The sequence below is a fragment of the Microtus oregoni genome, unplaced genomic scaffold, assembly GCF_018167655.1.
Source record: "Microtus oregoni isolate MIOR12 unplaced genomic scaffold, Mior012 000025F_ref0000491, whole genome shotgun sequence".
Lineage (NCBI taxonomy): Eukaryota > Metazoa > Chordata > Mammalia > Rodentia > Cricetidae > Microtus > Microtus oregoni.
In genome coordinates, this window is record NW_024543084.1 from 26,688,649 (window position 1) to 26,714,553 (window position 25,905).

At 41.5% G+C, this 25,905-nt stretch overlaps 2 protein-coding genes across 2 annotated transcripts; one reads left to right on the top strand and one right to left on the bottom strand.

The window, feature by feature from the left end:
• Window positions 1–591: 591 nt before the first annotated feature.
• LOC121463018 (zinc finger protein 120-like) lies at window positions 592–25,641 on the top strand (the record flags this gene model as incomplete). The annotated part of the gene is made up of 4 exons (XM_041675047.1): window positions 592–658; window positions 19,682–19,808; window positions 23,593–23,653; window positions 24,798–25,641. Coding segments are annotated over exons 1-4 (1,092 nt in total), but the record flags the coding sequence as incomplete, so codon positions are not given.
• Window positions 14,592–14,920, bottom strand: LOC121463020 (60S ribosomal protein L37-like). The gene has a single exon (XM_041675049.1). The coding sequence runs from the start codon at window positions 14,896–14,898 to the stop codon at window positions 14,605–14,607; it is 294 nt and encodes a 97-aa protein (XP_041530983.1). The 5' UTR covers window positions 14,899–14,920; the 3' UTR covers window positions 14,592–14,604.
• Window positions 25,642–25,905: the final 264 nt, after the last annotated feature.

Consider the following 25,905-nt stretch of genomic DNA (forward strand, 5'->3'; position numbering starts at 1 on the left):
TTATATACTTTCTTTTAAAACTGAACCATTGATATATTAACAAGAGACACGTAGAGTGATATTTTATTTGTGTTTTAATAAATAAAGGTTGCCTGAAGATCAGAGAAGCAAAGCTAGCCACACTAGTCAGTCATACAAGCCAGGGAGTGGTGGCACACACCTTTAATCCCAGCAGCCACACTTGTTAGCCATAGGGGCCAGGCGGTGGTAGTGCAAACCTTTAATCCCAGCCCCAGATGGGGTGAGACGGTAACTGGGTCTCTTTTCAATTTGAAGATTTCGGAGAGGTAAGAGCTCTCTAGTGGTTGGCTGCTTTGCTTCTCTGATCTTTCAGCTTGAACCCCAATATTCGTCTCTGGGTTTTTATTAGTTGTGCTACCGATGTACTGTTCAATTTGGCATAAATCTGCAACCAATCTGGAATAGATCCTACTTGGGCTGGAAGCCAGAGCAGGAAATTTCAGCTCGCCCGGTCCTGTCGCTCAGCCTCTCTAGCCAATCAGCATCTCCAGCGTACCTGCCAGAGGGCTTTTCTCCTGACCGGCCGTGGCTGAGCTCCGGAGTTGACGAAGGCGGAAGTTGTCACGCGTGCTGCGCCATGGATCCTGCTGCGGGGAGGTGTGTTGAGAGCACAGGCAAGCTGGGCTGTTGCACTATGGTGAGTTAGGAGTTGCCTTCCGCAGACTGGGAGATGTGACCAGTCATGACGAGTGCTGGGCTGCTGTCCCCAGACTGGGTTCAGCCGTCGGCGCTGTGCCGCGGGTGCGGGTGTGGGTGTGTTGGGTCCTTCCCTGGCTGGGTGGGATCTAGCGGGCAGAGTTGGGCGTGTTCTTGCGTGGTTCTGCCTCTCCCGTGTCCTTTCAACTCCCTGAATAACAACTCTGGGCCGCGTCTGTGCCCACCATTGGGAGCAGAAATGCTTTGAAATTTCCTCTTAATAACATTGTGAAATGCGGGCGCCTGCAGTGCTGCTGTTATATTTATGAAAGGCAGGTTTGCCAAATCCGGAGAGTCCTGATTTCTCTAGTATGTACCTGAAGTTCTGCACTTTCTCTACCCCAACTCCCCTTTTCTTTTTGAGACAGGGTTTCTCTGTGTAACAGACCTAGAAGTCCTGAAACTAGCTCTAGGCCAGGCTGGTCTTGAATTTACTAGATCCGTCTGCCTCCCAAGGATTAAAGGCCTGCGCCAACATCGCCCGGGGAAGTTCTGCACTTTTAACATTTAACAGTTAGGTTTAGGATCCATCTGGAGTTAATTTTGTGGAGTTTATAAACGGTGTCTCCTGTGTAGAGTAGCACTGCACTGCTAAACTGTGATGTAGAAGGATTTCTCAGTTCTTAGGAGACATTAAGTTATGCAAAGTAGAATTTGACTAAGTGTAGACCACCTTGCGGGTTAGCTAGGCTAGGGGTTGTAACCCGCCTGGCTGGTCAGTTATTCCAGGGTCCCTAGGTTTGTCGAAGGCTCCGTTTATTAGCGACATGGTTGCAGCTTATATAGCCCCTGGATGAGGAATTTGGGTTGGGGGGCAGGGGAATGACCCGGGCAGGAAGGGATCTTGCAGCGAGATGGTCCAAGCCGGCCATGAGGAAGTCACAAGTTGACACACCTAGTTCTCTAGATAGTTGGAATGTGGGGCGGGTTCCGCTAACAGATAGCTCTCTGTTAACAGATAATTGGGTGTAGGATAGGCTCTGCCAACTCCCCAGGGCAATAATTTTGGGGGGAAATGGTTCCTGACAACTAAGGGAGGGCCAACTCCCAAATACCTCAAAAGTAAATAGTAGTTAACCATGCCTGTTAGAGATGAGTATGATAGGATGTTAATATCTGTTCACCAGGATTAATCAGCCATTAGATTAATCCTATAACAAAGGAGACAACCCTGATTTACAACCAGCCAGCCCCCTCCCCTCAGCAAAGACCAGGCCTCTAACATGCTGCTCCAGAGCCATTACTGGGTCACAATGAACTTTAAGTCCTGCTGTGCTGTAAACAGAACAGCTGCATCTCCAGCCTTTTTGAAAAGTGGTTTTGAGTCAAGGTTTCCTGTGTTGATTGAGGTGGTCTTGAACCCTATCTGTAGCCCCGCAGGGCAGTCTCCTCGGATTTTACCTTTAAGAAAGACCTGATGGGGTAGGGTGAGTGACTTTCTCTGTAATTCCCCTGTGTGTTCTAATCCTTCAGTGTGAATGGAGACAGATAGAACTTTTGGCTATTCAATTTATGGAGAATAGCTTGAACTTCCGAGTGTTCACTTTCCAGTTAGTGAGCTCTTTTATACAGATATGTGCAATCCTGGTTGACATAGTGAAGTCAGCTCAGAGATGTGAGACACTGGCTTTAAACCCGTGTCTCTTACAGCACTCAGCAGCTAACATTTTGAGTGAGACAAAGTCAAAGTCTGTTACTAATGGCCCTCTCTCTATAAAGGAAGTGCCTGCTATTTCAAAGTCAGTATAGCCTAGTGTTATTCCAACTAGTTTTATAATTCTAAAAATTCAATTACTGATGTCATTTTTATTTAAAATTTTTCATTTATTTTATATACCACAGTTTCTCCTCCCTCCTCTCCTCCCATATCCTCCTTTCATCTCTTTTCCAACCCCCCCCCCCCATCTACTCTTCAGAAAGGGTTGTTGACTCCCATGTCAACAAAGTCTGGCATATCAAACTGAGGCAGGACCATGCTCCTCTGCCCTGCATCAAGGCTAAGCAAGGCGTCCCACCATAGGGTTCCACGGCTCATGGGCTGGGGTCAGATGCTGGGTGGCATTTATCACGGCCTGGTTCCTGACTGTGGATACAGCGGAATCAATCAGTGTTAGCTACTTTCTATAAACATTCTTTTTATTTAAAAATTTTCCTTTTGAGTGTCCACATGTTCATCTCATGATACTCAGTAAAGTTGAATGACAAGTCACCCAAGTCAGGCATGCTGTCACACCCCTGTGATCACAGAACTTAGGAGGCAGAGGCAGGAGTTTAAGAGTCTCAGTGTCATCTAAGGCCTGAGTGTACAATGGGGTACAGAGACACCTGCAGGAACAGGAAGGACTATGCTGGGCTCAAGCAAATGTCACTCATTGTCTTCCACAGACTCCAGAGCAATCCTGTGAGTCTCTGTAAAATCCCACACCTTAGGCTCAAGATGCCTTCTTCCCTGTGATAGAAACCACAGTCTAAGCAGTGGGAGATGAGTCCCAGTTGCCTTTACTTTCAAGCTCACAACATTTCTACAGTGGCAGAGTCTTAGGATGTGCTGGTAGGGGATGGGGAGGAGGATTGACAGCCACCAACTGAATGGGGCTAATAACCTTCTGCCTCTTCCCTGCCCACATCTCAGTGTCCTTGTCACCTGACTGAGGGCAAGCCAAGTTGGTTTGAGGCACAAACAGTAATTCTATGACTGGGAACAAGTTATCAGGTTCTGCCCAGTGAATTATCTCCAGGGGGCCATGACTCAGGTCCTCTCCTGTCTCCTGGCATTTCCCATCTCCTTCTGATCTCCTGTCTATTGGGTTTCCTCTCCCTACCCCCTCATGCATTTCCTCAAATTCAGCAAATTATCAACTTAATAGTAGAATCAACATACAATAGGCTGAAGGACTAGAGACTACCGTTGTTTGCTATCTGTCTAGAATCCAGACTGGTGTGGAATTTGCTGGGATTCTTCAGCTTGAGTATCTTGCCTGTCAATCCCGGATTGAAGGGCTCTTGGAGAGTTGTTGACCTGGTAACAGATTTGAAACACCTGCGGAGAGGCCCTGCGCTTATATGATGGGCTCCTGCAAGGGTGGTAGATTTTAGGACCCTTGGGTTGCTGCTGGTGTGGGGCTGGGATGGTAGGAGAGCTGTGTGTGCTGGCGATGGCAGCCCTGAAACAGAGCTTTCTAAGTCTCCGAGAGCCCCGAATAGCATTAAAGTTCTCAGAATTTACAGTGTGATACAGGAAGCTGTTAGGTTTTGCTTTCCTTAAATGTGATTATTTGCTGTACTTCTTGTCTTCCCTTTTTTGAAAACAGTGGATGTCTTTCATATATATATATATATATATATATACACACACACACACATACACACACACAGTTTAGGTGACTGTAGACTTTTTAAATGTTAGAATTTTTAAAGACTAGAATTTAAGAAGTTGAAAGTGCTTTCTGATATAATTAACATGTGTTGATTTCCTTTTTAATTGTTCCTGTTTTTTTTTTTTTTTTTAAGCTACGGCTATCCTAGTTAGCAACTTCAACTCTGCCCCTACCAGCAGCAGTTTAGACTGCTAGAGCTGCAGCCTGAGGGACTTCAAAGGCTGAGGCAGAATTCTGCTCCTCAGAGATACTGAATAGCAAGCAAGCAACTCACCTCCTCACTACTCCCAAGAAGTTCTCACACTTCTTCTTGCCCCTCCTTAAAATCCCTTCTCCACCTGGCTCCTCCCTACAACTTCCTGCCAGGTGGTTGCTTATGCAGCCTCCTGACCACAAGTAAATTTCATTCGATCAAACACATCTTTACATCATTAAACAGATGTTCCAGAGCATAAACAAAAGTGACACCTTAAAATAATATTCTACAGCAAACATGAGACCATGTGGAATGTGGGTGGAAAGGTCTGATTTGAAAGAGATGCTTTGGATTGTGTTTTAAGTCACAAGTTGTAGAATTTGCTGGCTAATTTTAACTGTCAGCTCAACACACCATAAAATTACTTGAAAAATGTTTGAATGAGGTATCGTGGAGACTAAGTTGGCGTATGGGCAGATCTGTGGTGGATTATCTGGATTATACAGAATAATAAGCCCACTCTGCATGCCACCATACCACAGGCTGAGCCCTGGGTTGTCTAAGAGAGAAGAAAGCAAGTATGTGTTTATTCTCCTTTTATTCTTGGCTGTGGATGTGATGTGATTAGGCTCTCAATTTTCTGCATTTATACCATGCAAATGATGGACTGTAACTTAAAATTGTGAATCAAAAGAACGCTTTTCCCCCAAAGTTACTTTGGGTCAGTTTATCAGCTTAACAGAAATGAGGCTAGACAAATGCCCTGTGTTGTGTGATATTATTTGTATCCCGACAAAGCTTCCCTGGAGGTCAGAGGGTGAACCTAACCACTAGTTAACCATAGAGGCCAGGCAGTGGTGGCTCACATCTTTGATCCCAACACTTGGGATCTCATGCCTTTAATCCCAGCACTAGGGAGGTGGAGAGAGACAAGATCTCCCCATTTCCCTCTGAGATTTCACAGAGGGAAGAAGTGACTGTGGCTGTTGCTCTGCTTCTCTGATCTTTTGGTGTTCACACTTGATATCTGACTCCGGTTTTCATTGTTAAAAGTGGAGAGAACGTGGATATCAATTCATAGACATGTGCAATCCTCCTACTGAAGTACACTTTTAATAGTGATCCCTGACATGAAGTTTGAGTCTCTTCTGTGTGACTAACATATAATTTCCTTAGTGCTCTCTAGCACTTTTTAGTTATGCTGCGTGTGATTGTACTAGCTTGTTGAGCTGACTGGTTTGACCAGACAGACAGAAAGTCAGCCACCAAAAGATGAGAAAGCATATAAAGTTGTAGACATAATAGTTTTTGGTAAAGACGATAGACTACAACTGGGTAAGAACTTTAGATAAATGGGATTGTCAACATTAGTATTCTCTTAACATGAAGATCATTTCAAAATTGAGGAAAAACTTGAGCATGCTGTAAAATGTCCAAATAATGTACAAAGAAGTCATAACAAATAAAACATTCTTAAAGGTGACTTCTCCTAGAAAATGGTACTGACTCCTGATGTCAAAATGGGGATTCTTTCTAATGTTTGAGTGGGACAGACAGCTACTCCATTTATTCAGCATTGCATTGGAGATCCTTGCCATGGAAATAAGCCTCCCCTTTTAAAATACAAATGGGTATAATATTGCTATTGAATACAATGTGAGCTTAGTAAGTGAAGGGAAAGAGCCTTCCTATTCTCTAAAACATTCTGTCCACCATGAGTAAACAAGTACTTAAAGTATACTTGGTACAAAATCATTACTTAGATGTGCTTTCTGAAGCAGAAGAGAAATGGTTCAGCTGCCACTAATATAGAGCAGCTTGATCTACTAGCATGACCATTTATAGATGAGTTAAGGAAATGGAACAGAAAGGAAACTCTGAATCTTCTGGTGACATTGTAAGTAATCTCTTCCTGAAGTCCATAGAACTTGTAAGGGGATCTCAGTCCCCATTACCATTCTACCTTAACGTTCACCCATGGACAGACTAACATTGTCATGAGGTTCTATCTGAAGTGTATAAGAAGGATTTCCAACTTTGACATAACACACTATGTCCTGATTCAGATGAGTGGTAGCATTGGTTCCACCCTGATACTAGTAGGAACAGAGAAGGACAATGGGGTTACCATGAGCTTAGTATTGATCAGAAATTGACTTGAAATTGATTGAAGCACAGAAGTACATTCAAAATGGCCTTATAGGTCGGAACACACCAGCATGCCCTACCTCCTTTTTACCTCTGGAATACAGGAAACAGGTTCTCAGCCACTGATACCACAGTAGGACTCTCTCTACCTCACTGTGTAAGTCTACCTTCTTGGTGCACTGTTAATCTTTTTCCTTAAAGTGAGCCAGAGACTTTTTCACCCTTCCCACCCACATTGTAGCTTTTCAGTTGTTTGCAAAGAGATGCTCCATCTCCATCATAAGCCTTCTCTTCTTCAATACATTTTAAATGCCTTGATTCCTAAACTTCCTAGTCCTCTTACTGTAGATGGAAAAAAACTTTCTGAGACTGTTATTGTATGGGAACATGGATTTTGAGTTACTCTAATCTGTGTTACTAGATCGTTATCACTGATATTTACTTCTCAGTTTATATGTGAAATACCCTCGACAGCTAGACTCCCAACACTGTTTTCAATGCCTTCCCAGCATATTGGAATATTTTCCCCTGGAGCTATATATAAGCGGTAATATAACTTGTATTCCTTGTATCACGTATTGTTAACTATTTTGTTGCTGCAAGGAGAACAATAACTCAGACAACTCTCATGTCCCCTTGTAGAACAGAAGTGTATTGTTGTGTCACTAATTTCTGAACCTAAGTGTTAGGACTCATAGACAAAACTCCCATCCGTATAATCAGTGATATCAGTGCCAGGTATCAGCTTGTACCTAATTATTTAGCTTTATGGTGCCTGTGAAATTGTCCTTACAGACAATTGTGAGCTGTCACGTGGATGCTAGGAATGGAACCTGGGATGGTAGGAAGAACAGGCAGTGCTCTTAATCACTGAGCAATCTCTTCAGCCCCTCTAAGCCACTTTCAATAAAGTGAAATAGAATACCATGCACATCCTTTGAGAAAGCTGCAGAAACCTAGTGAGCTGATCTTAAAAAGAGGTGTTCTGAGGCTGTTAAAACTGGAGGAGCTGGAATACCTAAGCCCTTTGCAGTCCAGGCAATTTCATCTTGATCTCAAGATGCTCAATAGAGAGCTATAGTATTTGATGTTTGTCTTGTTGGATTTTGGTCTTGCTTTTGTATGTTCATTCCTCATTTGCTTTGATTCTTTCTCTGTGGAATAGGAATGTTTATTCTTACCATTTATGTTGGAAACATAACAGTGTCACTTCAAGGAAGTAGTGTGGTCATGTACAAAGTACTAAGTGTTGTCGCTAAGCCTTGAAGGAACAGGAGTTGGTTAGCTCAAAATGGCTCCTGTAGACTCGAGCTCAAACCCTTGTTTCCAGTTGGTGGAACTACGTGGGAAGGAGTAGAGGGATGGCCTGTGTCATGGTGGTGTGCTTGGAGGCTTCAGAATTCTCTGACATGCCCAGTGTGCTCTCTACCTCCTGCTTGAGGCTCACGGTCTGAGCTCTCAGCTTGTCCTTCTGTCATATGTTTAATGGACCATCATGGACTCTAACCTATGGAATTGTAAGCCCAATTTAATTCTTTCTTTTATAAATTGCTTTGGACATTGTGTGTTTTATCCCAGCAATAGAAAGGTAGTGTTCTGTGGAAGATCAAAACGCAGAATACTCACCCCTTCCAACTACAGAAACCACTGAGGAGTTTATCCTAACTTTAAGTCCCATGCTTATGGCCTCAAATTCATGGATAGCAGCCTTCCTTTGCCTCCCAATGACTGGCATTAATGGCATGTGCTACCGTGCTTGGAAATACTCACTTTTGAGCATTATTGTATGGGCACCAGTGGCAGACACCTGAAATGAGTTAAAGAAATATCATACTGATTTCCCAACCCTCCTTTTCCTGTATATTATTCCATTTTATCCTTCTTTTCCTCTCTCTCCCTCTCCATTCTCCCCTTCCCGTGTGTGTGTGTGTGTGTATGTATGTTTGTGTGTGTGTGTATGTATGTGTGTGTGTGTGTGTGTGTGTGTGTGTGCTGTGTAGCACAGGCTTTAAAGCTTACAGTGATCTTCCTGCCTTTGTGTCCAGAGTTCTGGTGTTTTAAGGATGCACTACTACGCCCAGCTTAAAAGTTCAGTTTCGTGGTGCTGTTTGTCTCCCCCTCCTTAGTAGCATTAGTATCACAGAAAGAATCTAGTTGCTGGTTTATGTTTGTGGGGATTTTGCCTACAGGCATATCCTTGTATCTCATTTATGTCCAGTAGCCAGGGAGGCCAGGAGATGGTGTCAGATCCATATCTTTTGGGAATGGAAGCGGTGTGCTTTGGAAGACTCTTTAGTGCTCCTAACTGCTAAGGTATTTTCCATTTCAAGTTTTCTGTTCTTTATAATGTTTCCTCTCCAAGACAGCCTAGCCAGGGATTCAAAATTTGGGGCTGATTGAAAAGTGGAATTCTCCTCCAGATGAGAGGTGCCGAATGAAGCACAATTAATAAGAACTCAGAGAGAGAAATTGGGGTTCAATCAACCTGAAGATCTGAAAATCAAAGCAGCCAGCCACTGGCTCTTACCTCAACCTCAGTCTGAAATGGCAGTCCTGTCTCCAGGAATCTCAGACTGAGACAGACCGAGAGCTGCCTCCCGTTTTATAATCCTCTTTAGTTCTGGGATTAAAGGCGTGCACCGCCTGGTTTCTGTTACAACTAGTGTGGCTAGTGCTACAACTGCCTGGTAGTAAGGCTGACCAGTGGGGCTGTTTTCACTCTCTGATATCACTCAGGAATGGGCTCCCTAATTGTTTATAGAATACTACATGGTCAGATCTCAAACAAAATACACAAAACCATCAATGGTAAACTCAGCCGGTTATATTAATTTATTTTAGCATTTATAATCATACATTCTTAACATGGACGAAGTTGGGAAGTATTTGAGAAGGGATGAAGGGAGGAATAAAGGGGGAAAGTGATGTAATATATTTTAATTAAAATGTAAAGAAATAAATTTTAAATAAAGGAACAGGGGCTAGAGAGATGGCTCAACAGTTGAACACTGGGTGTTGTTCCAGGGAGGGGAGGTTCCATTCCCAGAGCCCAAATAGTAGCTAACCCTTTTCTATAACTCCCGTTCAGGGCATCTGCCACCTTCCCCTGGTCTCTGTCGATATTGTGCACAAGGTAACTGCAGGCAAAGCACCCATATAACTAAAATAAAAATAGAGGTTAGAAAAGAATGGAATTCTCTGCAGTGATGCCACAGTCCTAAGACAAGCAGCAGCCAGACCTTTTAGAAAAAAATGTTTCTGAGACACATTTTCATGCATTCATTCAGATGGTCTTGATCACAGTCTGTTGCTCTCTAGGTCAGTGACCTTGTTCTCTATATCAGACCTCTAAAATTTCTTAATGACTGTATCACCTCAGAGTTGTAAAACTGTCCATTTGAGTCATGTAGTCGACTGTCCGTTGCAGTCACAAGAAATGGTTCGCATGTGGAGCATGATTTCTGCCTTCCGACCAGAATAGGAGGAATAGTTTATCGTGTGCACTGCATGGGGTAAACAGGGTAGGCAATCAGCTGTTTGAGTCCCCTTATGAAAAAGAATCTGATTGTGACCTGGCCGTGATTTTGTATTTCCCAGCATGTATTAATTCATGTCACGTGAATAAAGATTGATTAGATTGGTGGGTGTACAGTTTGGGAAGGTAAGTTTGATTCAATGAATATTGAATTTTCAATTAGGGAACTCTTCTATGCACATGTGTTCAATCCTGCTTGACACAGTTAAGTCAACTCAGAGGTGTGAGACACAGACCATTGATTGTTATTCTGTGTTATAGATCCCAGCAGCCAACATTTGCATATGAGCAAGATCGTCAATCTCTCATTAATGACATTCCCGCTACTTGGGTAGGGCCTACTCCTTCGTAATGTCAATACAATTGTTTTTTAAGTCTTAAATAAACTATCATTTAGCCAAGTCAATTATTGACATCATTTAAACTCATTTTCTCTAAAGAACATTGCTGCTCTAGTATTTATTCGCCTCAGCTCTCCATTGTTGCTGATCAGTAAGGATTTCATTCCTATTTCTCAAGTGCTCTGGACTATTCTGTTTCGAGCAGTGTCTCCTGTAGCTTAGGCTTGCCTCACTGTGGTTGAGAATTGTTCTGAACACAGCTAATCCTGCTCTGCTGCCCAGTGCTGGGAAGACAGTCCTGCAACTCCTTCCAGGCTGGGCCTTGACAGAAAGAAAGACGGAAAAACAGACCAGTTAATGAGGGTCCTCCAATCTCTCTCTGGGTTTTTTTGGGGGGATTTAGAAGTAAGAGGAACCTGTGGATGAATTGCATTCACTGACCATCTCTGAAGCTGGTGTAGTTAGTGACCGTGCAGAAAGGGAGGTGCAGGAAGGAAAGTAAAAGATTTCCTTCATTGGCTCTAGTTGATATGATATTACCAAGGTGAAGTCACATAATCAACCTTATATGTTCAGTAAGTAATGTGACTGGCCATTTCTTGGGTACACAGATGAGAAAAACCAAGAATCTGGAAAAGGGACTGACCCTATCGTGAAGCCAAATTACTGTACTTAAACTACTTCAGCCAATATAGATCTGGACAAAATGGTGCGACCTTCCCTAAAATACTGTTATTTTTCTGGTTTTCAGATGTTCAGCCTGAGAGGAAAGTATGACTAATTCCTAGTGTGCTTTCATACAAATCCATGTTCTCTTCATCTGACCCCTTCGCTGTTATTGGCAGACGGGAGAGTAAGAGTTCAAGGATGAGCTCTGGCCAGTGATTCCTTAGAGCTTGACTTGTGATTAGAATCTTGTCATTCTTGTTGAAGGGACCATGATATATATATATATATATATATATAAATGTAGATGTTTCTTTAGGTCTCATTTTTCCCCCAGTGGTGCCATCTAGTTGTTAGCTTTATTACCATCTTAACATATTGTTGTTTCTCTGGAAAATGATGGACCTTCACCAATTTCTGTATTCAGAAAGTTTACTATATTAAACGTTTGAATTTGTTGGTTTTGGAACTTTCTATAAAGTGATAGTTTTAGTTTTCTTTATCTTAGAGGCTTGGCTGTCCTCATTTCTAGGCATGTCTGTGTTTTCCAGTTGTTGATATTTTCATGTTTGGGTTTTGACTGTTTTAGTGATTGATATGGCTTATACATTGGTTTTGAGTTTTTAAAGCCTTTTTATATATTATTTTAGCTTTGTCGTAAGTAGCTTCACCTGTCACTATGATGTAGCCTAGAGTCTTCTGAGGCAACATCAATTGTTGACAGTCTCAGATAAGAATTGCTAGTAACAGCGTCTATAGGAAAATGTATTGATTTGTGATTGATGTAGGAAGGCTCCTCCACTGAGGGTAGCATATCCCTAAGCAAGTGGCCTGGGCTGGATAAGAGAGCTAGCTGAACATGAGGCAGTGACCACACAAGAGAGAAAGCCAGGAAAAAAAAAGTTTACCCATGTTGTTTGCCTTTCATTGCTAACTTGAGTTTCTATCTTAAATTCCCACAATAATGGAATCTGATCTGGCAGAATTGGCCAAGTAAACACATTAATTACCTGAGATGTTTTTGGTCAGAGGATTTAATTGCAGCAAGAAAATGAGACAGATGAGGCACATCAAAAAGTGATTTTGTTGTTACCAAAGACCTGAGATTGATGACTTTTGTAGGAATGTTGAGATATTAGAATTTTAGATGGCAAAAGTCATAGAAAACTATACATAGAGCATAATCAGCTTCTTATGTAGGAAATGGAAGTGTAAGTGTTGAGAGTAATGCAGACAATGGAGATCGAGGTCATGGGTTTCAGTGGGAAAAAGACTCCACAAAAAATTTAGCTAGACGTCATTTGTATATTTTGGCCCTAAATCTTTACTTGCTTCTTTCCTTGAGAAATTGAGTTAGGCAGAATTAAAAAGTAAGAGACTGATTTCTTAGACAGAATATTGCTTCAGCAGGATGGTTATTAGTAATTATTCATTCAGGTTACAGCAAAACAAGTGGGGCTGAAAGAAATGAACCCTGTGTTTTTGAACAGCACTAGGTAGTTTCAGATGGCTGTCCAGTGGTGAAACAGGGGGAACTTTCAAGGAGGATTGTCACCATTAAAGAGAAGGCCCTTTCTAGATAGTGGAAGCCTATCAAGATGCCTTAAGGAGAAGACTCCATTCAGCTAAACTTTTAATTTATGGAAGGAGTAAGCAAAGTGATTCATAGCCCTAGGAAGCAACTTCATACAGAATCTGTTGCAAATCTGGTCCAAATGTGGTAAGATCCATCACAACTTAGAAGCCAAATTTGGGAGATCATGTTGTAATTTTAAAAAATTTTTAAAAAGCAGTGTGAGAAAGAAAGATGCCATGCAACAGAGCTCAGATGCAGGTGAAAGGGAAAGGTAAAAAGAGGAATGGGAAGCAGGGAGAACAGCCTTTGAGGACAGGAACAGCAGAAGAGAGAGGCGCGGGGCGGGGAGAGGGAGGGGAGAAGCAGAGAGAGAGACACACACACAGAGAGAGGAATAGACAGAGAAAGAAAGAGAGAGGTAGTGAATGTGCACAGGAGGTGCTCTACAGCTGAGGACATAGCCTGTCAGAGCCGCAAGGGCAGGCCAGTACAGGTGCCCTAATACCAGCAGATTACCATGTTATACTTGTTCTGGAAATACCTTTCTTGAAAGATGCAAACTGTAAGGGTCTTGGAGTCTTTCTCTCTGGTTTCAGTTCATCACTGTTGCACCTATCTGTTTGTCAGAGTTGTAAACCCAGTGAGGAGACTGTGAGAGTTCATTGCATGAAGCCATGAATATGAAACCTATGTTGTATTTTCAGATGATAGGATAATGAGATGCCCAAACTATGAGGCATCTGCCATGGAGAGTTCTATACAGGGAGTGGAAGTAACAAAGGAGAGACATGTATGAAAAGTTGCAGGGATAGTCTTTTGAGAATAAAACCCCTCCTGTGTGAGGCAGAACTAAAGGATTTGTTGTTTGTCCTGTTGAGTTTTAGTGTTGCCTTGGTCCAATTTTCTCTGTGTCCACATTCCTTTCTTTTCTTTTTAATAAAATTTGTTCTTCTGTCATACAACACATCCTGACTACAGTTTCCCCTCTCCCTATTCCTTCGAGTACCCTCCCCTGCTCTCCTCTGCCTCATTTTCCCTTTGGAAAAGAGCAGATCTCCCAGGGATATCAACCAAACATGGCATAACAAGTTACAATAAGACTAGACACAAACCCTCATATCAAGTCTGGATAAGGCAATCCAGTATTAGGTACAGGGTCCCAGGAGCAGGCAAAAGAGCCAGAGATATCCCCTCCTCCCACTGTTAGGAGTACTACAAAAACACCAAGCTACACCACCATAACTGATATCTAGGGGGACCTGGCACAGAACCATGCAGGCTCCATGATTGCTGCTTCAGTTTGTGTGAGCCCCTATGAGCTCTGGTTTTAGCTGGTTCTGTGGGCTGTGTCCTCCTGGTATCCTTTTTTTAGGTTAGGAAAAATTTTAACTATGATTATTTTGAAAATATTTTCTGAGCTGGGCAGTGGTGGCACACACCTTTAATCCCACCCAGCATTTGGAAGGCAGAGAGAGGCAGGTGGATCTTTGTGAGTTCAAGGCCAGCCTAGTCTACAAGAGCTAGTTCCAGGACAGCTAGGGCTCTTACACAGAGAAACCTTTTCTCAAAAAAAAAAAAAACAAAACAACAACAACAACAAAAATTCTGGGCCTAAAAACTGGGATGTTTCTTCTTCTAATCCTAGATTTTATACTAGGTTTTTATAGTGTTTCAGATTCCCTTGATGTTATGCTTCAGGAATTTTTTAGGTTTAGCATTTTCTTTGACCGATATATCCATTTTTTATATCTCCATTGCCAGAAATTCTCTCTTCTGTGTCTTGTATTCTGTTGACACTTGCCTCTGTGGTTCCTGTCCGCTTACCTAGATTTTTTTTATTACCAAAATTCCTTCATTTTGTGCTTTTTTAATTGCTTCTATTTCCATTTTCAGGTCTTGAACAGATTTATTCATTTCCTTCAACTGCTTGGTTTTTTTTTTTTAGCATTCTTTCAGGGATTTACTCATTTTCTCCAGTATTTTACTTTATTTAATTTTTTTTTTCATTTTGGAAACTAGAACATTTATTTTATGACAGATTGAAATCCTCAAGATGAACTGGATGCTGCAACAGCTGCCCTCTTGGGTTTAGGGGTTGTCCCTTCACGGAATCCATGTCTGAATCTTCGGTAGACAATTTTTAGGTGCCTCATCTGCCCAGTCCTGGTAGTGTTTCGTCTCTTAGCCTTGGCACTCCAGTTATACTTTCTCTGGTGCTTGGCAGGGTAGCCGCATTTGCCACAGGTAGACTTCTGAAGGTGGTAGGCCTTAGAGCCACAGCAGCGGCACAACGTGTGCGTCTTGTTCCGACGCTTTCCGAAGGATGACGTTCCTTTCGCCATCTTGCTTCTGCCGCCGAGGCCAAAGAGCTTTAATTTAAATTTAAATTTCTTTAAAGGATTTATCCCCTTCCTTTATAAGGACCTATACACTCTTTATAAAGTTGTTTTAAGATCTTTTCTTTATGCGTCAGCTGTTTTGGAATGTTTGGGGCTTGCTGTAATAGGATAACTGGGCTCAGGTGGTGACATTGCCATGGTTGTTGTTGACTGGATTCTTTTTGTTTTGTTTTATTTTGTTATTTTTTATTGCTTTATAAATAATACCATTCAAAATTTCTACTTCCTCCCCTCCTCCCATTTCCCTCCCGTTCCCCCACTCACCTTCCCCTCCCTCCAGTCCTAAGACAGGGCAGGGTACCCTGTGGGAAGTCCAAGATCCTCCCCACTCCAACCAGGCTTAGGAAGGTGTGCATCCAATAGACTAGGATCCCCAAAAGCCAGTACATGCAGTAGAGACAAATCCCAGTGCCATTATCATTGGCTTCTCAGTCAGCCCCCATTGTCAGCCACATTCAGAGAGTCCAGTAGTCCAGTTTGATCCCATGCTCGTTCAGTCCCAGTCCAGCTGGATTTGGTGAGCTCCCATTAGCTCAGGCACACTGTCTCAGTGGGTAGACCAACCCCTTGTGGTCCTGACTTCCTTGCTCATATTCTCCCTCCTTCTGCTCTTCAGCTGGACCTTGGGAGCTCAGTCCAGTGATCTGATGTGGGTCTCTGTGTTTATCTCCCTCCAGACGAAGGTTCTATGGTGATATTCAAGATAGTCATCAGTGTGGCTATGGGACAAGGCCAGTTCAGGCATCCTCTCCTCCACTGCCCAGGGTCCTAGCTGGGGACATCTCCGTGGACACCGGGGAACCCCTCTAGAGCCAAGCCTGTTGCCAACCCCAAAATGGCTCCCTTAATTAAGATATCTTCTTCCTTGCTCCCATATCCATCCTTCCTCCATCTCAACCATCCCATTCCCCCAAGCTCTCCCCAACCCTCCCCTTCTCCCTTCTCTCTCCCCCTCTCCCCTTCCCTCACCCCACCCCACCCCCATGCTCCCAACTTTTGCCTGGTGATCTTGTCTGCTTCCAATTTTCTATGTTCATAGCAGCATTATTTGTAATAGCCAGAACCTAGAAACAACCTAGATGCCTGCCTCAATGGAAGAATGGATAAAGAAAGTGTGGCACATCTACACATTAGAGTACTACTCAGCGGTAAAAAACAACAAAAAACAACAACAACAACAACAACAACAAAAAACAATGACATCTTGAATTTTGCATGCAAATGGATAGAAATAGAAAACACTATCCTGAGTGAGATAGCCCAGACCCAAAAATACGAATATGGTATGTACTCATTCATTAGTGGATTCTTGCCATAAACAAAGGACATCGAGCCTATAGTTTACGATCCTAGAAAAGCTAAGTAATAAGGTGAACCCAAAGAAAAACATATATAGATCCTCCTGGAAGTTACTGTGTTCTTAAGCTGGCATCTAGGTATCTCGGTTTGGGGTGATTATGGTTCTATGCTCCTATTTCTCAGTTTATCTTTGGATTGGTGTTTTGTTCCTTAGTTTATATTTGCTCTCTGATCTTCTGGTCTGTGTATCCTATGGTTGAATAGAGGTTCCCCCTCCTAGGTTGGGAGCTTGAAAACTGGCGGCAAGTATGGCCTCTATACCAGCAGGGAGTCTCCTCCCAGACTGTTGGCTGAGAAAAGGCAAGGAGGGGAGGAGGGACTAGGGATAGTGTGGGGGCGGGTCCATGGCAGGTGGTCTGCCTGGACTTCTGGTAGCTAATGTGTCTTTTGTTTGAGCAGAGCATCTCTGCTCAAGTTGGGGCTAGGATACAGCAACGAGGAATGGAGTGGGAATGGGGATAGTGTTGGGGAGTATTGAAAGAGTGAAGGAGGTTCTAGGGTCACCTTCTCGCAGATTCGAGGGTCCTAAGGACAGAGATGTGACATTGGCATAATGGAAGATATGAGTACCAATTTTGCTCTTTAGGAGATTTACCCCAAATAGCTTGATCCACTCTGTATTTGTTTCACTTGAAAGTCACAAAGTGTACAATTTCATTTTCATGTCCTTAAATTCATTCCAAGAATCTAGATAATCTGAAGTTTTATCACAGGTTTCTTTATCACACTCTTTTTTTGGTTAGGCAGAGGTTTAATCATATGACGTCATAGTTAAGCACATCTCAATGGTCATCGTGGTTAGCATGTTGTATTTTAAATATCTAGCTGGCAGCCAATGCAATGAGCTTTACAAGTTTTTCTCTGACTCTACTCCGGCAGTGTCCATAGTTCTCTCCTGTATAAGCACAGCCAGAATAAGGAGATTAAATTTGTTGGCACAAGAGCTAGTTGACTCTTGGCCAACCTCTCCTGTTTTCTGACTGCCTGAGCTTCTGGTACCTATAGAGATAAGTTTCTTGTCCTCATGTTTATGTATACTTATTAACTTCTCTAATCCATTCTTGCAAGGACTGTTTTCTCAGTCAGAGGATACTCTGTTTTTTCTGAGAACAATTATGTGCTTAAAAGAACTGTATTATCTCTATTTTTGTCTTTTTAAGAACTTTCCTGGGATTTGAGTTTCTTCAGAAATCATTTTCTCAGTCTGGTCATAAATTTTTAATAAATCCACCTTACAACTCTATAGGAGGTTTCTTCTGTGCCATTGTCATACCCATCACAGACAAAGTGAAAGAAAACAATTATCAAGAGCACAGCGTAGGCTGAATATTCTGTCACCCCCGTCTTTGCAAGGCTTGCGAGAACTTCTCTGATGTTTCCCACAAGGAAAGCCATCCATGAAACACTCAGTCACTGTTCCGGGAACAGAGCCATGGTTTCCATCCACTAAGTCCATGGGTTAGCAGTTTCCCTGGATTTCTGCTGGATGTGGCCTCTAGTCCAGGAGGAAGTCTTTGCCTGGTTTTGCCTACCTGTTTTGGCTGATGCAGCCGGTGCATAAGCATGGGATGTCTGCCACAGTCCCTTCGTTCTGCATGGGAATATATTCTGTGTATTTGTGTGCTGGAAATGTTTGATTTGTTTCTTGGTATTATAAGAGATTGTCTTGAGTATCAGAAGAGACTGTGAACATTTGAACAGTGTAGGGGATGTTGTAGACTATGACAGTAGTCGAAGTTAGATTAAATACATTTTCATCATAGGATGATAATGAGTCAGCAGTGACCTGCGTCAGCCTGTGGTCAATTGGATGAAAACCTCCCAAATACAATGATGTATTTGAATACTTGTCTCTCTTTGGTGGCTTTATTTGGGGTCCTTTGGAACCTTTAGTAGGAGGGGCCTTTCTCGATGAAATTCCTCATTGGGGATGGGATTTGCATGTCTAGCCACAGCCCATTTCCTGCTCTTTGTGTCCTGCTCTCATGACTTCACCACTCTTATAGATGGTATAACTAAATCATATAAGATACAGTTGAAGCAAATGCTATTCAGTGGTAAGCCATTTTGCTAGCCTAATATGTTTTTTTTTTCCAAAAAATGTTGTTTTTATTTTTGTTTTTGAAGGCAAGGTTTCTCTGTGTAGCCCTGGGCGTCCTGAAAGTAGCTCTATAGACCAGGCTGGCCTCAACTCGGAGGTCCAAATGACTAACTCCTGTGTGCTGGGATTAGAGGGGGTCCAACATACCTGTTTTTTTGTTTTGTTTTGTTTTTGTATATGTAGGTTTTTGTATATGTCAAGTGTATGCTTTTGTGCTGAGCTTCACACACATCTTGAATTTTGAAATTTGTTAGAGGGTATCATTCTCTTTCCCAGGATGGCAGTATTCACGACATTAATACTGCCTGAGCCTTCTGAGGCATTGGATCGCAGGTGTGTGACATTCTTACCTTTTGTGTTTGTTTTGAATTATTTGAATGAATGAGCCTTTTGCCGGTATGGATGGATATTTACTGCATGTTTGCCTGCACTGGACAGTAGTTGGAAGATAGCCTTAGAACTCCTGAACTTGGAGATATATTTTTGAGCCCCTGTGTAAGTATTGGCAATTGAACCCACCTATCTGTAAGACCAGCAAGAGCTCTTAACTGCTGAACCACCTCTCCTGCCCTAGGATGCCCACTTAGGATTGTCTTTTTGTTGCTAATATTTTCATCTATTCATTTGTAACTGTTGAAACATGCATTCCCTTATAGTTAGATCTTAATGTTAAGTTTAACCTGGGGCACTTCAGGCTTCTGGAAGATGAATACAGCTGAAGTGAATGTATAACTCTTTGTAGGAATGTCAGTGAAAACCCCTGAGTTCTTTTTGCCTTTTTGTTTGATTGATTTTTGAAGGGGAGACAGAGCTTATTAGTATGTAATTCTGACTGTCCTAGATTTACGACATAGACCAGACTGACATCCACCTCAATGACATACACTTGCATCTGCCTCCTGAGTGCTGGTATTAAAGGCATGAGTCAATACACCAAGCTTTCCCATCTTTTTTTGTAGTTAGTAATTGGTCATACAGTTTCTCTGATGGTACTCAGTACCATTGATCTGTTTGCTTGTCTCTTTTTATTTCTGTTAGTTGGCATTTCTCTTTCAAGGCTATATCCCATTCAAAGGGTGAAGAAATGACAGAGGTAAACTTCCTATTAAGTTTCCTTCTAAAGTGGCTTGGTGATTACATTAGAACTTCAGTCATGGAATAACTGTGGGAAGTACCAGAATTATACAAATATATTGTCAAAGAAGTATACATTAAAATGCTGTCAGTATCATGTTTTCTGTTGTACACATGCGTGGGATATTTTAGAATGCAGTGACCTATGATGATGTGCATGTCGACTTCACTCTGAAAGAGTGGGCTTTGCTGGATCCCTCCCAGAAGAATCTCTACAAAGATGTGATGCTGGAGACCTACTGGAACCTTGCTGCTATAGGTAAGACTAAATTTTACTTCATGTTTTAAAATAAGGGGACAACTGTTTATTGGTTATTGATATTCTTCTATAATTTCAATTGAGAAAGGAAGAATGAGGTGAATAAATTAGGCATGGTTTTTGTAAAGATTTTTTGGCCCAAGAAACCTCTCCACCGACACAATAATTTAAATCAGACCAAATCAAACCGAATTAGAAAAGGCCCAGGTTAAATGGATGCCAGCACTCCTGGAAAAACACAAAGAAGGGAACAGAGAACCTAGAGGACCACTCATTCTCAGATAGGGGGAGGCAGGTGCAGTTTAAATAGCTTGTGGGACTGGTCTTGACCCTTCCTGCAGAGGAGTCACTGTTTGGTGGCTTTCTGTAACTCCCAGAGGATGGGACTTGAAATGGAACTTTCTACCTAGATGGTCCAAAATGGATGCTAGGGGCTAAGATGAAGCCCTGTTGTAATAAGAGCGGCGGGCTGGGCTGTGTCCCGCCACCCGGCTAGCTTATGCCCCGAAATAATTACACAGAAACTGTATTCTTTTAAACACTGCCTGGCCCATTAGTTCCAGCCTGTTATTGGCTAGCTCTTACATATCGATCTAACTCATTTCTAATATCTCTGTAACACCACGAGGTGTCTTACCAGGGAAGATCTTAACCTGCTTCTGTGTCCGGTAGGAGAATCATGGCGACTCCTTGACTCAGCTTCTTTCTCCCAGCATTCTGTTCTGTTTACTCTGCCTACCTAATTTTATGTCCTATTAAAGGGCCAAGGCAGTCTCTTTATTTAACCAATGAAATTAACACAAAACAGAAGACTCTCCCCCATCATTTCCCCTTTTTTTGTTTAAACAAAAAAGAAAGGCTTTCACTTTAACATAGTAAGATTACATATAACAAAACATATATCAAGCAAGAATTATAGTTACAATATTTATATCTACTTTATCTTTTATCATAACCAAGGAAAACTATAACTATAACTAACCATTCTTCAACTCCATCAAAGACTCCAGAAGGATATAATATTACCTAAGCAAACAAGAAATCCAAAGCTTTAGAAATGACAGAGACATCTTGCTGCCTGTACAGTCACCCAAAGTTCCTCTATACCGTTGGGGCATCCATCTTCAGCCTTCAGGCCCATAGTATCTAGCAGACATTTCCACGAATCAGAAAATTTCAAAGACAGTTCAGTCACTATCTGCTGTGTCCTGCAGACTGTCTCGCAGACTCTTTCATGAATCATGAACCCCAAAAGACCATCTCACCTTTAGGCAAGTTCAGCAGTTCTCTCTCTGCGGGTTCTCTGTGTCCATTTTATGCAACAGTCCAGGCAAGAGCAGTTTCTTGCCCAAATGGCTATCAAACTCCATAAGGATCCTCTTCAATGCCCATCTTCCTCTCGAAGTAGATTGGTGCCACCAGGAGCAGACATGTCTCATTGTCATGAAAAGTCCTAAGTTATTAAAATATTTTAAATGCCATATTCTGCAGTCTTTGAGAGATATGAAGAATGCCTATCTGAAATATATCTCTATATATCTAGAAAATCTAAGTAACATGACTACAAACTTGACTATTATTTATGATTATCCATCAACAACCTATATTTCCTAATTATACATTACATTTTAAAAATGAACTACACAATCACAACACCTTATTCAAGATCAGAAATACATATACATATAACAAAATTGACCTTAAAATCCATACCAATGCAAATTATTCATACCTATATCATTTCCCCCTTTAAATGTAAAAGAACATTTATAAACAATATTTTGGGAACATGGGCACAGTTTTTTCTCTCCAAACTGCTTCCTGCTGAATGGGGCACTGTTTATCAGATCATTTAGGGTGTAACCTGTGTGCCAGGTTTATCTCAGTTGGCAGTTGAGTGAAGTAATTTTTTGAGGGTGTTCACAGCAACTTTTCTGGAGGTCGTGGTCTATCATACCATATTGGGATAGAGTCAATCCACAGGGTCTGGTCCTCTGTGAAAACAAAAGAAGACCCTCTCCAAAGCATCATATCCTTAGACCCAAATTTGAAATCGTAATACCCTTATATCCATTCTGGTTTAGCTTGGCAGCCCATGTAATGAAATGTCTCTCTGTACTTAGCTCCTTCACAGTCAAAAATTTTAAAGAAAACACAATGTACATAATCCAGACTCTCTGTGAATTTGCCATTTTTACGTGGCTTATTTTTCTTTATTTCTTTTAATCTATAACTATCTGTACTCTGTCTCTTTAAAGACTTTACCCTTTTTTATGGGCATTAACTTTAGTCTATTTTTTTTTCTCTCTCTCAAGCCTACGTACACTCATCCAACATTGTGATTCTTTTAGTGGTCTTTTATGTCTGAAATCTGTTTTATTGTGAATCTGTAATTTTTTTACTATCCAGAAGCATTTCTTAAAATGTTAAGCACTTCTTAAAAACTGAAGTTGCACCATGTACAGGTAATACGGTACCGCCTGTGTCCTGCCCAGTCGAAACCTTAACTGCGCCATTATTACGGTAATTATGGTAGTTCCTGGATGAAACCAGAACAGTTCAGCATGGTGGAGCAGAGCTACTCCTGCCTCAGAGCCATTTGGTGCCCCTGAGCTACACACAGTTCCAGGCACACAGCAAGTCCACATTGAAACTGCACTCAGCAGTTTAATTCTGAGACTGAGCATGCAGCACAGAAACTCTTTTTATCCAAGTTACAGCCAAATCTGACATGCAGAGCACTGCGCAGTCTGAAAACACGTCTCTGTATGGCGGCAGGAATCCACCATGCTCTTCCACCTGCCTAAGCCTGATTCTGCAGTCTGCCCAGGTGCAGGCAGGGAGCACTGAGCACTCTCCTTCCAATCCCAAGCGGGAACACAAACATCCAGTCCCATAAAAGCCATTGAAATGCTTTAAAGCCAGAGTTCACGCTGGCAGCGCAGCCCCAAGAAGCTGCGCTTTAAAATGACACAGCATTTTTTCTGCTGCTGTTGCCGAATCAGGAAATCTCTCTACAGCACACCACCAACAAACAGCAAAAATCTGTGTTAAACTCTCTCCCTTATTTTTAAGCCTTCTCAGGTTTTTAAGTGGATTTAGTCCATCATGTCGGGCGCCACTCTGTTGAAATAATAAACGGCAGGCTACATTCCTGGTACCCGGCCGCCCGCACGTCTAGCTTTACACCCGAAATAATTACACAGAAACTGTATTCTTTTAAACACTGCCTGGCTCATTAGTTCCAGCCTGTTATTGGCTAGCTCTTACATATCGATCTAACTCATTTCTAATATCTCTGTAACACCACAAGGTGTCTTACCAGGGGAGATCTTAACCTGCTTCTGTGTCCGGTAGGAGAATCATGGCGACTCCTTGACTCAGCTTCTTTCTCCCAGCACTCTGTTCTGTTTACTCTGCCTACCTAATTTTATGTCCTATTAAAGGGCCAAGGCAGTCTCTTTATTTAACCAATGAAATTAACACAAAACAGAAGACTCTCCCCCATCAAAGCCCCACTCAAGCAATCCAGACTCTTTGGATATAGGGGTGTCAGCAGCTGGGGTGATGCTTCCAACCTGTCCTGGAACTAGCTCTTGTAGATCAGACTGGCCTCGAACTCACAGAGATCCGCCTGCCTCTGCCTCTTAAGTGCTGGGATTAAAGGTGTGTACCACCACCATCTGACTCCAACCAAACAGTTTTAAGGTGCACTGAAGTTAGTAACCTGAATTTTGTACAATTTCCAAAAATATATGACACATTTTCTGGTTGTATATTTTAGGCTACAATTGGGAAAACCATAATATTGAAGAACATTGTCAAACTTCTAGAAGACATGGAAGGTAATTTTCATGTGTAAGCCGATACAAATATGCATATGAAATTTAAATGAGTCCTGAAGTTTTGAAGAAAAGCAACAGTGTAAACAAGCACATCTTAAAGTGTATCGATTATTAAATTCTCACAAATCCATATATCTCATTGTCAGGTAGTTGATCCGTCTTTGCAAGACATTCCTCTAAGAAAGAAGACAAGGAAACAATGCCTTAACTGATATGACCGTTTGAATCAAAATACCATAAGAGCTAGGATGTAGAACTACAAACTCTTCTAGTTTCACAGCACTCAGATATTGCAAAAGTTATACACATTGAATAGGTGATAAGGATCTGTCCAAAACCTTCTGATAAGCAAATAGTCCCCAGTAAAGCTAGTGTTACTCATATATTTGTAGTGATTTTGCTAAGTTTAATGAGAGAGGGTGTTTATGAGACTAAGAAGGTTGCTGGGGAAAACCTTAATTCCTGTCTATGAGGAACAGAACAGCAATCTGTGTAAATGCAATGTGGAAACCTTTTATTTGTTGTTCTTCCTCTGATATGTCACTTTGGGTACAAGCATTTTGAACACAGGATTATGGAAAGAGGCAGTGTATTTCTCTCTCTCTCTCTCTCTCTCTCTCTCTCTCTCTCTCGACAATTAGAAGATATGTAGTAGTCTTCTTGTTGAGTAGACTTGTAGAATGTGATACAAGTTTACAATTAATATTTGTTTTCCAACTTCATTGGTAATACATCAACAAACTCACACTGCAGAAAAGCCCTATGAGTATTGGAATGTATAGATATTTCTGTTTGTCATGGTTCACTTTGGAAATGTACTATCATTTACCTATAGGAAATTTTTGAATACAGCAATATGATAAAGCTTGGAGTTCTTTCATTTCTCTTCAAATATGTGAAAAATGTCATATAGAAATAAGATGCTATAAATGTGAGCCATGTAATAAAGGGTCTTGTCATCATAGGTATTTTCAAAGACCCAAAATAAACAACCCTTAACAAAAGGGAATACCATGTGTATAACCCTAAGATCTTATCCCTTTTTACATTTAGATCAAATTGTAAAATTAATTCATAAATATGTAAAGATTCATCAGTGTAATGAATGTGGTAAAGCTTTTACATGTACCACTTGTCTTTGCAGGTACACAGGAAGTCATACTGGAGAAAAACCCTCTGAATATACTCACTTCGCCTATCACAGGCATCTTCAAAGGCGTGAAGGAATTCATACTCGAGAGAAATCCTGTGAATGTAATCAATGTGGTAAAGTTTTTACACACCGTAGTAGTCTTCGAATACATAAAAGGACACATACTGGAGAGAAACCTTATGAATGTAATCAATGTGATAAAGCCTTTGTAAGTCATGGTCTTCTTCGGAAACATAAAAGGACACATACTGGAGAGAAACCTTATGAATGTAATCATTGTGGTAAAGCCTTTGCACAACATTGTAATCTTCAGATCCATACAAGAACACATACTGGAGAGAAACCGTACAAATGTAATCAATGTGGCAAAGCCTATGCACGTCACAGTCATCTTCAAATACATAGAAGAACACATACTGGAGAGAAGCCCTACAGATGTAATCAGTGTGGTAAAGTCTTTTCAGAGCAATGTAATCTCCGAATACATGAAATAACCCATACTGGAGTGAAAGCCTATGAATGTCATGAATGTGGTAAAACTTTTGCACATCAGAGTTATCTCCGTATTCATAAAAGAACACATACTAGAGAGAAACCCTATGAATGTGATCAATGTGGTAAAGCATATTCACGTCACAATCATCTTCAAGTACATAAAAGAACGCATACTGGAGAGAAACCCTACAAATGTAATCAATGTGGTAAAGCCTTTGCACAGCAAACTAATCTCCAAATACATACAAGAAGACATACTGGAGAGAAACCCTACAAATGTCATCAATGTGGCAAAGCTTTTACAAGTAATGGTCAGCTTCAAATTCATAAAAGAAAACATACTGGAGAAAAACCTTATCAATGTAATCAATGTGGGAAAACCTTTGCACATCAAGGTAGTCTCCACATACATAAAAAAGTACATACTGGAGAGACACCTTACAAATGTAATCAGTGTTTGGCAGCCTTTGCACATCACAGTCATCTTCGAATACATAAAAGAACACATTGGAGAGAAACCCTACAAATGTAATCAGTGTGATAAAGCCTTTGCATATATCAGCTGTTGTCCAAAATCATGAGAAAAAGTTATACTGCAGAAAAG

What these genes read in the sequence shown, in the direction of transcription:
- LOC121463020 (XM_041675049.1), bottom strand. Translation starts at nt 14,898, where the DNA reads ATGGCGAAAGGAACGTCATCCTTCGGAAAGCGTCGGAACAAGACGCAC.